This window comes from Harmonia axyridis, chromosome 1, assembly GCF_914767665.1.
Source record: "Harmonia axyridis chromosome 1, icHarAxyr1.1, whole genome shotgun sequence".
Lineage (NCBI taxonomy): Eukaryota > Metazoa > Arthropoda > Insecta > Coleoptera > Coccinellidae > Harmonia > Harmonia axyridis.
Genome location: NC_059501.1, coordinates 69,227,508 through 69,241,577, shown reverse-complemented (window position 1 = coordinate 69,241,577; position 14,070 = coordinate 69,227,508). Strand labels below are relative to the sequence as shown.

The window sequence follows — 14,070 nt, the reverse complement described above, 5'->3', positions numbered from 1 at the left end:
ATAACAAATAAAAAGAATAATGAGAAATATATAATGCGATCCCTTTAGGTTCAGGTCATAAAACCGTTATGATGTTACATTTATTTCAACCCTCCTTCATTTTGCCGCTAATTAGGAATTCGTTACATATATATAGATTTCAGATATCAGTTCGCGGAAAGAAAATGTGACTTATTGCAGGGTATAAATTCCAAGAAGCAAATTTCAATTTAATAATGGGTCAAACCTTCAGAAGTCTTTTTTTGGAATTCATCCAAGATATCCGAAATTCTTCTGAAACAATTGAGGCAGATGCAAAGAAAACAGAATTTGAATTCTGGCATTCTGATCTGAAAAACGCCCCCAGATTTTTGAACAAACAACTCTGCTTAGGGAACAAAAAACGCTGCATAGGGCCTAAAAAAGGACGAAAATATTTTGGTTTCAACAAATTCGGATCAAAAATTTCCCGCTGAATCCGAATCTGCAATAAAAAAGATGGGTTTGTACTTGAAATTACAAAGTATCAGAGTTTTCCACCTGTGAGCGAAATAAAGTCACCGTTTCCAGACTTTTGAACCTCCCGGTATACACCTCCAGAAGTAAGACAAGAAGCTGGTGTTACCATATAGAATTTCTTGCCCAAAGAAATACAGGGTGGCCATTTGAAAACGAAACAGACGAGATTACAGACGAAATAAAGTTTTTCGATAGAAATGCTCGGACAGGTCAATTTCTGTTTCGAGGGGGACAACTTAAGATGTAGGTTACGGACGCATAGCGCTTCAACCCTTGCTGCTACAACCCCCACCCCCAATTTTTGAATAGGGAAGATGGGGTGAGTGATACCTCAATTTGAAGGTATTTTTATACTGATTTCAGCACAGTAATTGTTTTTGCATTTTATGCATTAGTTCTCGAAATATTCATGCGTTAGTTAGTTAGGAAGGAAGCCATAGTCATGGTTGTTTTGAAGCTCAAAATGTCGATTTTTCACAAAACACTACAAGTGCCATGAAAACACCACTTCATTTTCAAATACTTAGTTAAGAATATTTCGAGAACTAATGCATAAAATGAAAAAACAATTACTGTGCTGGAATCAGTATAAAAATACCTTTCAAATGAGGTATCATTTACCCCATCTTCCCTATTCACAATTTGTGAGGGTTGTAGTAGCAAGGGTTGAAGCGCTATGCGTCCGTAACCTTCATCTTAAGTTGTCCCCCTCGAAACAGAAATCGACCTGTCCGAGCATTTCTATCGAAAAAATTTATTTCGTCGGTAATCTCGTCTGTTTCGTTTTCAAATGGCCACCCTGTATAAAGGTTTTACAAATATTTTAAATTGGTGTAGCAGTAAGAACATTAAGTTATGGTTTACAGATAGTTTTTGGGAATATTATAGAGAATTTAGCGCTAAATATAAAGCATCGCATCTATGGATTTCCTACTCCATGCTAAGAGGCACACTCAACATAAATGATGTGTAGTGACTCTGTCTGCTCACAGATGGCGATAAGATTGTTCTCCCTCACTACTTCGGCCCGCCTGATTTAAACGCAACGCAACCCCTTTGCGTTGCAACAGGGTGCAACAATGGTGTGAGAGGGTGTGTCTTAGGCAGAGATCTCTGTATTGCCTAACCAAACCCCTGGGGGAGGGCGCACCTCATATTGATGGAATCAATATGAATAATTATCTAAAAAGTCAATCAGAGGAACATGTTGCTAAAAAGGCAAAAACTTTTACTGGTTGTTCAAACTTCACAGTTAATTCTATTTCAATGAATAAAATGAGTATTTACAACTAAAATTTGTAAAGCATTGTTATAGATAACTATTGAGGTTTGTTAATGAAGGTCTGTCTCTGTGCTTGTATCTTAGTATTCATTGTTATAATCGTAGATAAAGTATAGTATTCAACTTGTGGTAAAAGTCACAACTCACTTGATGAATTACAGCACGAGCCGCAGGCGAGTGCTTCATCTGAGTGTGTTATGATCTACATTATCGTTCGTTGAATATTATAGATACCATTTTTTAATGTATTCAATATCAAATAACTTTCATCAGACGTAGTTAATAGATATTATAATTTTATAATTAATTGTGTTTGTCGAAATTTTTGTGTTCTCTGTCCATTCATCATATTAGCACTTCTTCGAGATATTATTTTGAGCGATTGAAATTAGGAGGGTAGGTCTTAGGTAGGTCCCAAATTCTCCAGTAATGAGAATATTTATATGAACATTCTCCACTGGATGGTCTCGAATAAAAAAACGACAGGGAAGTGTCCATTAATATTTTGAAGATAACGACAATTACGACTGAAGTGGAGTCGAAATGTGACCTAAATAAAAACAATTGTCTTGAATATTGAAATATTCATGGAAATTACTTTGTTTTATTTCATTTATAATTAACTTTCATCAATTTAAAGTGGGGATCGAATCCATCAAAAAAACATCACGTTATACTAGGTATCAACTCAGAATTCCGATAATCTAGACTGAATCCTTTCTAATACGCCTACGAGTACCCTCTTTCTCTCAAAGTTATGTCGTAAATTTTTCAAATTACCGCATCTACTCTCTTTATAAAAGCTAATGGGATTTAAACTTCTGTTCCTGACATTAAATATCTATACAATATCAAGATGTATTTTTGCCAAAAATTCGAGAAAAAAAGACTGAGGTAAGGAACATTCGATGGCTACTAGATGATGGGATCTATTGACACGTCCCTGTTAAAATTCGCCTTGAACATTAATATGATTAATATGATTTGAGAATTATTCTGCTTACGTCTGGACCGGACGAAATGAGAGAATTGAATTTGAGCACGAATGTTCAGAATCGCATTTTATCGTTTGATTTCATTCCATCCATGAAAATTCGAAAATAACATACATCAAGCACAAATAATGGGGTGAAAAATATGGGGAAAGACCTCTTGAAGAAGCAATCTAGTGAAATTATTGTTAAACTTTATTTATCCGCACAGTTCGTTGTACCTTGAGATAATAAAAGCGGTTTACTGTAGAATTGAGGGCATTTATCTCTGCTTCAAATCTTTCTATTAATGATTAATTGTATAATCAAATTAAGGCATTGTGTACAAAATGCCCCGAATCTGAATATGAAACATATGGAGGAATTTTTTTATCAATACATAATAGATACAAGTTGATTTATTGAAATTATGAATCAGTATCGATGTACAAATATTAAATATCCATTAGAAGAATACACTTCATTTGATACAAATTACTCTTCACAAAACAATCGAATCTACTTATTTCACAGATATAATATTTAGCGAATAATTCACATTGAAAGAAACATTCATATTTGCCCATTATATTCAAATAATTTGTGAAATACAACAAGTTAATATATCGAAGTAGCTTTACTTTCCTCCCTAGAGATTTCCAAACATAACCCACAAGTCATATTAGATAAGACTGAGATATCGTTTCAACCAAGGAAACAAATATAAATACCGAAAGGAACAGGTGAAATAATTCACGATAAGGCATGTTGTACAAATTTACATTATTATTCTATCATATTATCAGCCATTTGATGACCATTGTTCAATCATTGATAGAAAATTGGAAAACTTCAATCTGAATTATACATTTCCAATTTCAAATTGAGACTTGATGAAATCATATTGGAATTAAACTAAATCAAATATAGACACATTAAACCTAGAATAAGAATTTGATTTCGGCAAATTTTGCCGTCTATCGAATGTAGAGGTAGCATTATGATGAAAAAATAATTCGCTTTCCGATATTGGAACTTCCAATAGAAAAAAGCATTTCAGATCATCCTGAAAAAAATTGGTGTCTGTCGTTCTGTGGTCCGCCTGTCCTTGTTACAGCCTTAAAAATAATTGTCATCTGATTTTGATAAAATGATATAACTTATTCCAAACAAAATTAGATTCTGCAAATGTTACGCATTAAGCAAGCGCAAACATGAAATTCCCGGTATTTCCATATCTCATTTTAAGTACTGGTCTGATGTTGATGACAATTGGAGTTGATATACGGGTTAGAAGTAACTGGGTCCATGAGAATAGCAGTTATTTCAAATTTTTGGTACAATGAGTACCGAAAATCTGGGGTTTCAATATTTCATGCTGTATTAATCCGATGTTAACAAAATTTGGTACAGATATTCGGACTGGGTTGTAAATGATTCCAGATAAATTACAATAACTTCCTCACGCATTGGGAAATGAAAAATATCCAGGATCTTAATATCAAGTTTTCTACCACTCCGATATTAGGTATTTGTTAGGACATTAGATGTTTCATAGAAATTCCACCTTTTTAAATGAACTAAGCGCATTTGTCAATTACATCTTCTGGAGGGATAGTGCACAAGGTTTTTTTACTAGATGTAACAAAAATATAATAATTTTAGTCTGGGCGTTAGCTACTGATTATTTACTAGATCAGAAAATCAGTCATTTTCCTTAAAATTTTTATGGAAATTCACGAAATCGTTCAAGACTGCATTTCATCGAATACTTTGGTATTCGATGAAATGCATTATACACCCTGTATCTCATAAACGAATAAACTTGGACAACACAAATTCAAACTATACAAATTATCCTGCATTCATAATGAAAGCATATTAAGTTAACTATGAAACATCCTAGATGTAATAATTATCGATAACAACCATTTATACCTAGATAGGGCAAAATATATTCTACCAATGTTAAATTAATTCTCAATTTGAATATGTTGAGTCTGAATTCGAAGTTGAAATGATAATAAGAATGACTAAAACTCAAAAAGTAGTTTACAGCTATCAAATTCAGTTTTGCCTCTCGAGTTATATCACTTAGTTCGTTACAATGTTATAATTTAGCAAGCGTATTTCCCCAAACCATTACTTCATATCAGAAATTACAATACCTAGGTCCTAGTAGATCAATCAAACACGAATATTTCAATTACATAGATAGCTGATAACAGGTGTTTCAAAGTAGAACAGTCCAATGCAGTTTGCACCACGATATGAATATTGGTGGAAATTAATAAATCTTGTAATTTAGGCAGAGGACAATAAAGATAAAATTCTGGATAGTGTAGAATACCTACTGCTCCTTTTATTATTCGATTGTGTGAATTATCGCCTCTATAGAGATTAGTTTCTGATATTAAGCTGAAATATTTTTAGTGTAGTCTAGAGTTTCTTGAAAAATTTCAGGGAGATCACTCTCCTGAAGCCTAAACTTTTGGATAGATTCCAAGTATCTGCCATAAAAATAAATCCATAGGAGTTTAATCAGGCATGCATTTAGGCCATTCTATGTTAACTCACCTGGAGATCAATGTGCCAGAAAAAAATTTAGTTGAGACAGACTTATAATGGTCGTGCCTACTGGCTTAGCTACTGAAGAACTAGGTGCACCATCGAGCATCGGGGCCCTCACTATCTTGACCCCCTTTTAATTGATAAAATCGAATCAGTTCTGATAGAGACCAGATAGATGTCTTTGTACCGGAACCTTTGGTCACCTTGCTACGTCACTGAGTTATACATATAACTCTGATCCGATCTGTTAGAACCACAATCTTCGGTAGTCGCGGATAACGCTCTTGGCCACTACGCAATCTTAATTTAACCCCTATGGACTTTTTCTGGTAGGATTCTCTCCATTACCAATGAAAAAATTTCTTTAGTGTACTTGAAGAAAATATCGTCTCACAATGGCAGCCATCATTGCGTCTAGCTTCGAGCACTTCTCTCAAATTGTACTACTTGTACATTCTCATAATTAATATATTTATCTACGACTAATGTATAATGTTTATATTACACTTGTGCTATTTTTACTTCATGATCAAAATATTTCCTGAGATAAAAAAAAGATCTTAATAGTACTCATTCCCTCCTCTTCGCCAATCACAGATTCTTCTAAACTTATCACTTTAATTTTACCATGGAAACAAATTGATCAAAAAACATTCAAAGATATCCAAATTTGGTTCTCCAATGCAAATATTCAGGTGAAAATACAAAAGAAAGAGTACAATTTCAAGTGTGTAATATCATACAATATTAATTATGTATCTGGTTAACGTATCAGCAAAAATGCCATCAACATAATCATTGTCAAACAGAAGATTTCCACGCTATTACGTAGAAATCATAATCGAAAGTAACCCGAAGAGACTGTATGTCATCGAAGGAGAGTAGCGATATACCGGTTTCACCCTTGTTAGGGATCATCAGTACTGCATAACTCAACCCGAGATGACGAATAAACGAAATAGCAAGCAGAGTTATTCGTTACTGATGATCCCTAACAAGGGTGAAACCGGTTTATCGCTACTCTTCCTCGATGACATGCAGTCTCTTTGGGTTACTTTCGATGATTATGATTCCTACGTAATAGCGTGGAAGTCTTCTGTTTGACAATGGTCATGTTGATGGCATTTTTGCTGATACATTAACCAGATAGATAAATAATATCGTATGATATTACACACTTGAAATTGTACTTCTTCTTTTTCTTTTGTATTTTCAGTCATTATCAAAAGCAGGTGTCAGCCATTTTTATATTATTTATTAGATATTAAGGTATTCAAGTCTATAATGCTTTCACATATGATAAATGTACAACTAATAAAACATCTATCTTAATGGCTGAAACATCATAATACATTTTTAATAAAATTTAGGTAGCTTTCAACGAATCAAAATATCATCAAAATAATGCAAGCTTATTTTTCGATAATATTTTGCTATTCTATTTCTCGGACTGAAGTGGAGAATACATACATTTATAAGATAAGATGTAAATTTCGATGTAATTGTTGAATGAAATTGTTCATTGAAAATCAAATTAGTCGTAGATAAACTATAGTACTGGCAATAATGGATTTCTATATCACCCAGCAATAGAACTAATAGCTTATATAATTGAGTGAATAATCTTATTTGTATTCATATTAGTTACGGCTTAATTTTCACTTATCATTCCGTTAAGTACTCATAAAAAATTTGTGACGGCTTTGATCAAAATCATAATTCAATTCAGAATAATATCCACTAGTTATTCAAGTCCAAATGACACAAAAAACTGTAATGGACTGCTCTATCCCATGACAAGCTCCAACCTAATATGGTTAGAGTATTTATTGGTATATCCAAAAGTAATATTTTTCATGAGAAACAACCACACACCAACATTTAATAAACATTCAAAAAAGCTCACGACTCGATTATTAGTACATATTTGAGATATAATAGTATACATCATATTATAATATAAAGATATATTCGATAAAATCACAGTGATAAAATGGTCTTTGGATTAAGCTTAGTTTTTTATTGTCTTGTATAAAATCATTTCCATCAGAATACACAAGATTTCGTTTGTTACTCTCAACAATTCTCAGTAACGATTACACAAATTAGGAATTGAAATATAGGTACATCATTAGAGGGTAGTGGACCAAACCGATTCAACTACAGAACAATCTCTCAATAACTAGCATTATTTCCTCTCATAGATATACTCATTCTCCTATCGTTTCTACTCGAATACAACTCTCCAGAACTACTGGAAGAGCTGTTTGAGTTAGCTGTTGGATGTCTCCATTTCCAAGGTTTGCACTTGATCTGGTGCAGATGGCCATCTGTAGATGCTCTTTCCCTGAAGGGGGCACTGTCGGATGGGCTTGAAGCTGAATCCTCCATACTTTTTTCTCTGGATTCATCGCCTTCTTCTAATTCTCCTTCCGTCCATCTTCTACCTAGAATCCCCGATCGGCAGAAGTTTGGCAGGATGCTACTTGGGGAAACTGTGTGTGGGAAGTATCTTAAGTGGTCTGGGGAGGTTGCATCTTTGTCGCTGGCAGCTCTACGCAGTCTACTCGGATTTTTGTTATGAACTCTCCAAAACCGGCAGACGTCTCTGAATACTGACCATACCTGTGAAAAAGTAAGATTGATTCAACGTCTCAGATAGTTCAGATATAATAATAAGGCAGAAAATCATCATCTGAGAACTTGAGAATAATACAGGGTGAGTCTTGACTTGTACATATTTTTCAAAAGAAGATTCCTGAGGCCGAAAGAAACCCTCAACCATTTTTTTCGATTCGGGTTGGTTGGAAAGATACAAGCTGTTGAACATCCGTAGAAAACCTTGACTTTCTGGCTGTTGAGTTTTTGGAAGTCAATGGTTTCATTATCAAACCCATGGAAATATTGCATACCATAATCAGACGATATGTCGACTGCATACCTTCATATGAATTCAATACGATCGTAGCAAAACCCTGGAGCTCATTCTTCCGACTTGTTCTTCCACATATACATCCAAATATATCTTTACCACATATCACAAACTACCACAATGCTCCGTTGATTCATAATTTTCTGTTGAGTTACATATAAATTTTATGGGATATGAATTGAAAATAATAGTACTAATCTAATTTCATGAAACTGTTGAAGGCATTATTACGGTGTCCCATAACGAACACTAGAGACAAGGACCACAGATTACACAGGTTGCGTCCTCACTTTCAACTTGAATGGGGATACCGGGTGACGCACGAATGGTTGACGCTGATTGGTTGAAAGTTACGAGGCAACCTGTCTAATATATAGACCTATAGGCCAACGGCGAAATGGATACCGGATGACGCGTTACCACCACTCTTTAACTTTAAGTTATGAGAAAACTTGTGCAGTATTCTATAGACCTTGCACAAGAAGGACGTGCCTTACACTTTGAAAAGTAATGAATTAGATTCCTGAATTCATTGATTTCTATCGCAGTAGAAAAGGCTGTCGTATACCTTTTCAATTATGAAAATTATTATTACTCCTGCTTTGTGGCAGGTGGGTTAAGAATTATCATTCTTTGATTCTTTGAAAACTTTACTGTGTTCTCACAAATACCCACTTACTTACAACCTCCAAAATGGGTTGCAAATATTAGGTATTTACACTCAAACATATGTGAATAGTAACAAATTCAAATTGTGGCTTCTGCAAGTGGATTACAGATTTTTTTGTGACATTTTCGACGTTTTCGAATATTTATTTGAATGTTGACGACGCAACCGCGAGATGACTTTCAGAACAAGAATCCATCGATAACGAAACATTAATTTTCTAAATATGTAGAAAATAAGATAGTCAAAAGAACCGCTAGCTCTTAGGCTGATATCAATTTCAAACGATATCGAAATCAATCAATTATTTTATCTCGAATTGATTGCATCTGATCAGATACAGCAAATATGATTTGTATTCAATTTATTTTCATCGATGATGAACTTTTGTTTTTGATAATAAAAGAATTGCTTTAATGCATTGATCCATGGAGGCAGAACTATACACGAATAATACATAAAATCTTGAAATTGTATGTCCTAAAAATTTCAGAGTTGTGAAGGTCAAGCTGTATCAAGAGACAGATAATGTTTGTTAAGCTTACTGCGTGAACGCAAAAATTCGAAGTGGTATCAATCAGAAGCCTGGCCTGAGAATTTAGTCTCTATGGAGCGTTTCTCGGAAGTAGATTGGGCACGCGTTGTAAGTAAGCGAATTCTGCGACTATAGTGCAAATGAATTTTTCCAATATTCGAGGATTTCGTCACTTGAATGATGCGCCAAGCTTCAAATTTATCGCCAAGAGAGGTGACATTCATTGGTCCCCTTGCAGCCCTGATTTGACTCCTATGGACTTTTATTTGTAAGGTATCCATATATCTGGAGTTTACATTAGTAAACCAACTTCCCTGGACCATTTGAAGTAAAATATTTGCCATGAAATGGGAGGTCATCACGGAGTATACTTGCCAAAGCAGAAGTTTCGGTGTCAGCGAGGATTGACGTTTGAACGAAATTATATTTGAGAAATACACTGCGCAAAAAAATTAACGCACATTCTGAAAATCTCAATTTTAATGAGAGTTAACTCTACATTGACTTTATAACTTATTTTTATGTTCTCTCGGCAAGGTTTTGAACGAAACAAGACACATTAAATGGAAAAAAAATTCAGGATTTCACCGAATCTTATGTGAAAGAAGAGAAATAAACAATTTTCAAAATACTAGAATGCTGATAAGTGATTCAATACTTGGTATTTCCACCCCTTGCGTTAATTACAGCTCTGCAACGACGGTTCATACTCAAAATGAGTGATCTTTAAATGTTCTGATCTAATCCTTCCCAGATTTCTCTGAGTTGGATTCATAAGTCATTAAGAGTAGCTGGATGATTTTCTGAACTTCTCAGCCTTCTATTGAGGTTATCCCAAACCTGCTCAATCGGGAGTTCTTGCTGGCCATTCCATTCGAGAGACTTCAACCTCTTCAAGGTACCCCTGAACGATGCGCGCACGATGGGGTCTGGCATTATCGTCCATATCCATTGAAGGAGGCGAGCGGTTGCAAACCGTTGTCTCAACGAAGAAACTCTCAAGTAACGTTCTTGAATGGCAGTTGTTACCCGTGGTCTACCCTGTCCTGGTCTTCGGACATTCATACCTGTCTCCCTGAATCGCTGCAACATTCTGGACACACCTGTATGGGAAACTCCAAACCTTTCTGCAATTCTTGTGTATGTCCACCCTTCTTCTCGCAAAACTACCGCTTGGGCACATTCCTCTTGGGTCAACGCGTGTTTCGCGTTGCATAGCGATCGAGTGTAGAAAATCAAACGAAAGGAAAACTATTGATCACTAGAATTGATCGAGAAATCTGATATCTCATCTTTTTTTATCCCTGCTGGGGAAAAACATCTGTATTGAAGAAAAACTTTGAAAGTGGATAAGATATGCATGCATAATTCTGATAAAAATAATTATCATTGAGAACACCTTCAGTTGTAGAATAAATTTGAGATTTCCATCATGTGCGTTTTTTTTGCGCAGTGTATAATCCCAAATAGTATATTTTCATTAATATTAATAATTTTTTTGAAAGACGGCTTATTTTATTATGGAGGTTTTGTGAGACACCTTATTGTTGTTTGAACAGCTAAGAAATTGGTTTGAGAAAAAATCACTCACGACTCAATAGAAATTAAAAAAAAACAGAAATCCATGTCATAAGGTAGTCGCTTCTGCTAAGGGCTGGGTTTTTTGAAATCCTCATAAATCGATTTTGAGAATATTGTCAATGTGTAAAACATCCTGACCAAATAAACAGTTTCTATTCGAAAAGGAAATATAGCCCAATGGCCAGTACCTTAAAAAAAAAAATCTGGAATCTGTGCTTATTAGGAATAAAATCTCTGAATAAGGTCCCTAATCGAACTGCAAGATTCAAGACGTTGTATTCCAGAAAAACCATATCTTTAGGAAGTAATGACTATAATCTACTATTGAGTTTGTGGCTTTCGAATAATAAAACGGAAATTCATACTAATCAGTGTTGTCGCCCTTGTCAAGTCTTAGAAAATGTATAAAAGATATGTATATCCTATTTATTTGCTATTTATAAATTCATCAAAATGTATTCTTGCGCTGATTTCCATCAATTCCAGTTAAAATAATCACAAAATGTTACTAATCAGTATTTTTTTAGTCTCACTCTTCGAACCTTTCTAGGTATTACACTTTTTAAATCAGTGTTTCAATCATATCAAGTATTCGCAAAAAACAAACATGGCAAATGCTGCTTCTAAAGATTAAAAAATGAATTGCACTTATTATGTACATTTTCATCTTTTTGAAAATTTCATGACATAAAAGGATTTCGGTCATGACTAACTGATCATGTCTTTTTAAAACGCCGTACCTTTCGAAAGGTGCAACACTTTTTGGAACAACAAGCTGCAAAACAAGGTCCATTTTACCTTGTTCTGCTAATAGTGTTGCCAGGGGTCTCTGCTCACTTGGGAGTGCCGTAACATCATAAAGCAACTGGCCAGAGGAGATAAGGTGACTCTACTATGGGTACCAGGGCACTGTGGGGTTGAAGGAAATGAAAAAGCTGATGAACTTGCAAAAAGTGCATCAAGGTTAACACCTGCTGGACCTGAGCCTTTCTGTGGGCTAGGAAAATACCAATATAAAGCTGCGGTCCAGCTATGGGAGTTGAACAGCAGGACAATCCACTGGACTTGTTCAGGCAAAGAAATTCGTGACGATTTCACCTACCTACGCCAAAAAGCTCCTGAAGCTGCCGCGAGCAGAGCTTCGGGTGATGGTGGGACTGCTGACGGGGCACTGTCGGTACAAACATCATTTGTACCGTATGGCAAAGTCAACAGACGAGATTTGCAGGCTCTGTGGATCGGAAGTAGAAACAGCTGAATACTTGGTATGCAAGTGTCCGGAGCTGGCTGGCCTAAGAACCATCCACATGGGTAAGACGGTACCAGAGAGGTAACGGCCAAGGCCCATAAGGAGGTTGTCAGTTTTAGTAACGTCATAGACGACCTCCTTGGGTTTCTATGAATGAGTAGGGTAGAGAACAAAAGATCTGCATGGTCGCAGTTCCCGGAAGGCTTACCGAACCAAAACGACCCCAGTTCAAATAATAATACCTTGTTCTGCATTTGGAGAAATTAGAATATCAAAAAAAAAACGTAATAAAAGAACCGAAGATTTTGGTGACTTATTTGGCCCCTTTTTAGGTGCACCCACCTTATTTCGCAATATAAGGGTTGATAAATTGAACCATAACCTCTTTTAATCACTCATTTTACAAAAGTCTATGGACTGTAACAATATTTTCATACTTTCGACAAATGACAAATGAATTTTTTAATCGCTTTTTTACTTATGAACTTCCTTTTGGGAATCTTGCATTAAAAATCACGTTGAATATTCAAATGAAGGAAAAAGTGGAAAATAGAATTGCAATCTGTATCGTAAACATTTTGTATTGCTCCTGCAAAATTATCGCTCTCAAAGGTTTATATCAAGTATATTCAACCAGAATTAATTTTTATGTTATAAATCAGTATCATATCTGATAATTATGAACCTAATTCGAGTATAATTATTTTGAAAATAGATCTAATCAGATATGCATCCAAATTGAAAATAATGGAATAATTATTTATGTATCCAGATACTTACTTATATCCCGAGGACAACAACTTGCAAACCTATGGATTTGTAAATCACCCGAGGTCATCATTATTCCTTAATGCCCGTGGTCCATACAAACTTTTATGTCAGACCAGTTAATTATAAATTTGAAAATTCAATTTAATTTAATTCATTTTTCAAGAGATTCAGGATCGTTCCTATCGAAAATAGTTATTTTCCTAACAAGTGCGGAAAATTAGGAATAGGAGAGCCTGGTCCTCCTTGACTAATTATATACCATCAGCGAACCTTCCCAGTGATGGGATGATAAAGAAAATTAGCATCGAAAAAACATTCATTACGATACTAAGTAGAAAAGAGGATTGGGAAAAGGAATACACAATCTGAGTTCTTAAAAGGAATACCATCAAATGGTATACAGATGGTTCCAAAACCACGACGGGGACTGGCGGTGGAGTATTCGAGGCTGGTACCAAATCCTCAATATCGCTTGGCCACTGTCTAAGTGTCTTTCAGGCAGAGATACTTGAAATAGAAAGATGTGACATAGCGATACATTCCGATAGTCAGGCGGCAATTAAAGCACTGAGCTCAATATCATCGATTCTAAGATGGTATCAGACTGCCGAAAAAAACTAAATGAAATGGGTAAGAATGACAGGGTCTTTTTAGTCTGGGTTCCTAGCCTCTCGGAAATCGGAGGGAATGAGGAGACCAACACACTTGCCATAAAAGGAGCACAAACGCCTTTCATCGGTCCGGAACCTTTCTGTGGTGTAGACAAATGTACCTACAAGAAAGAGTTTCAGGAAAAGTAGGTAACCGAAAGAGAAAAACTATGGTTTGTATCACTCCAAGAAGTTTCTGCGAAACTATGACCCTACAAGCTCCAAGAGGTATCTGGATCCTAGTAAGAATATGCTACACCTCCTCACTGGATTTCTCACAGAGCATTGGCGTCTTAGGAAACACCTCATGAGAATGGGTCTAACAGAAAACGAGTGCAGATTCTGTGGAGAGGAGGAAGAAAC

At 35.4% G+C, this 14,070-nt stretch overlaps 1 protein-coding gene across 3 annotated transcripts in view; it reads right to left on the bottom strand.

Annotated features, from left to right (window-relative positions):
• Nucleotides 1-7,274: 7,274 nt before the first annotated feature.
• Nucleotides 7,275-14,070, bottom strand: part of LOC123671033 (ras-related and estrogen-regulated growth inhibitor) — a 122,668-nt gene continuing 115,872 nt past the window's right edge. For all 3 annotated transcript variants that reach the window (XM_045604675.1, XM_045604674.1, XM_045604676.1), the window contains exon 5: nt 7,275-7,947. In XM_045604675.1, coding sequence (XP_045460631.1) covers nt 7,498-7,947 — 450 coding nt within the window. In that variant the 3' untranslated portion in view covers nt 7,275-7,497. The remainder of the gene's footprint in view (nt 7,948-14,070) is intronic.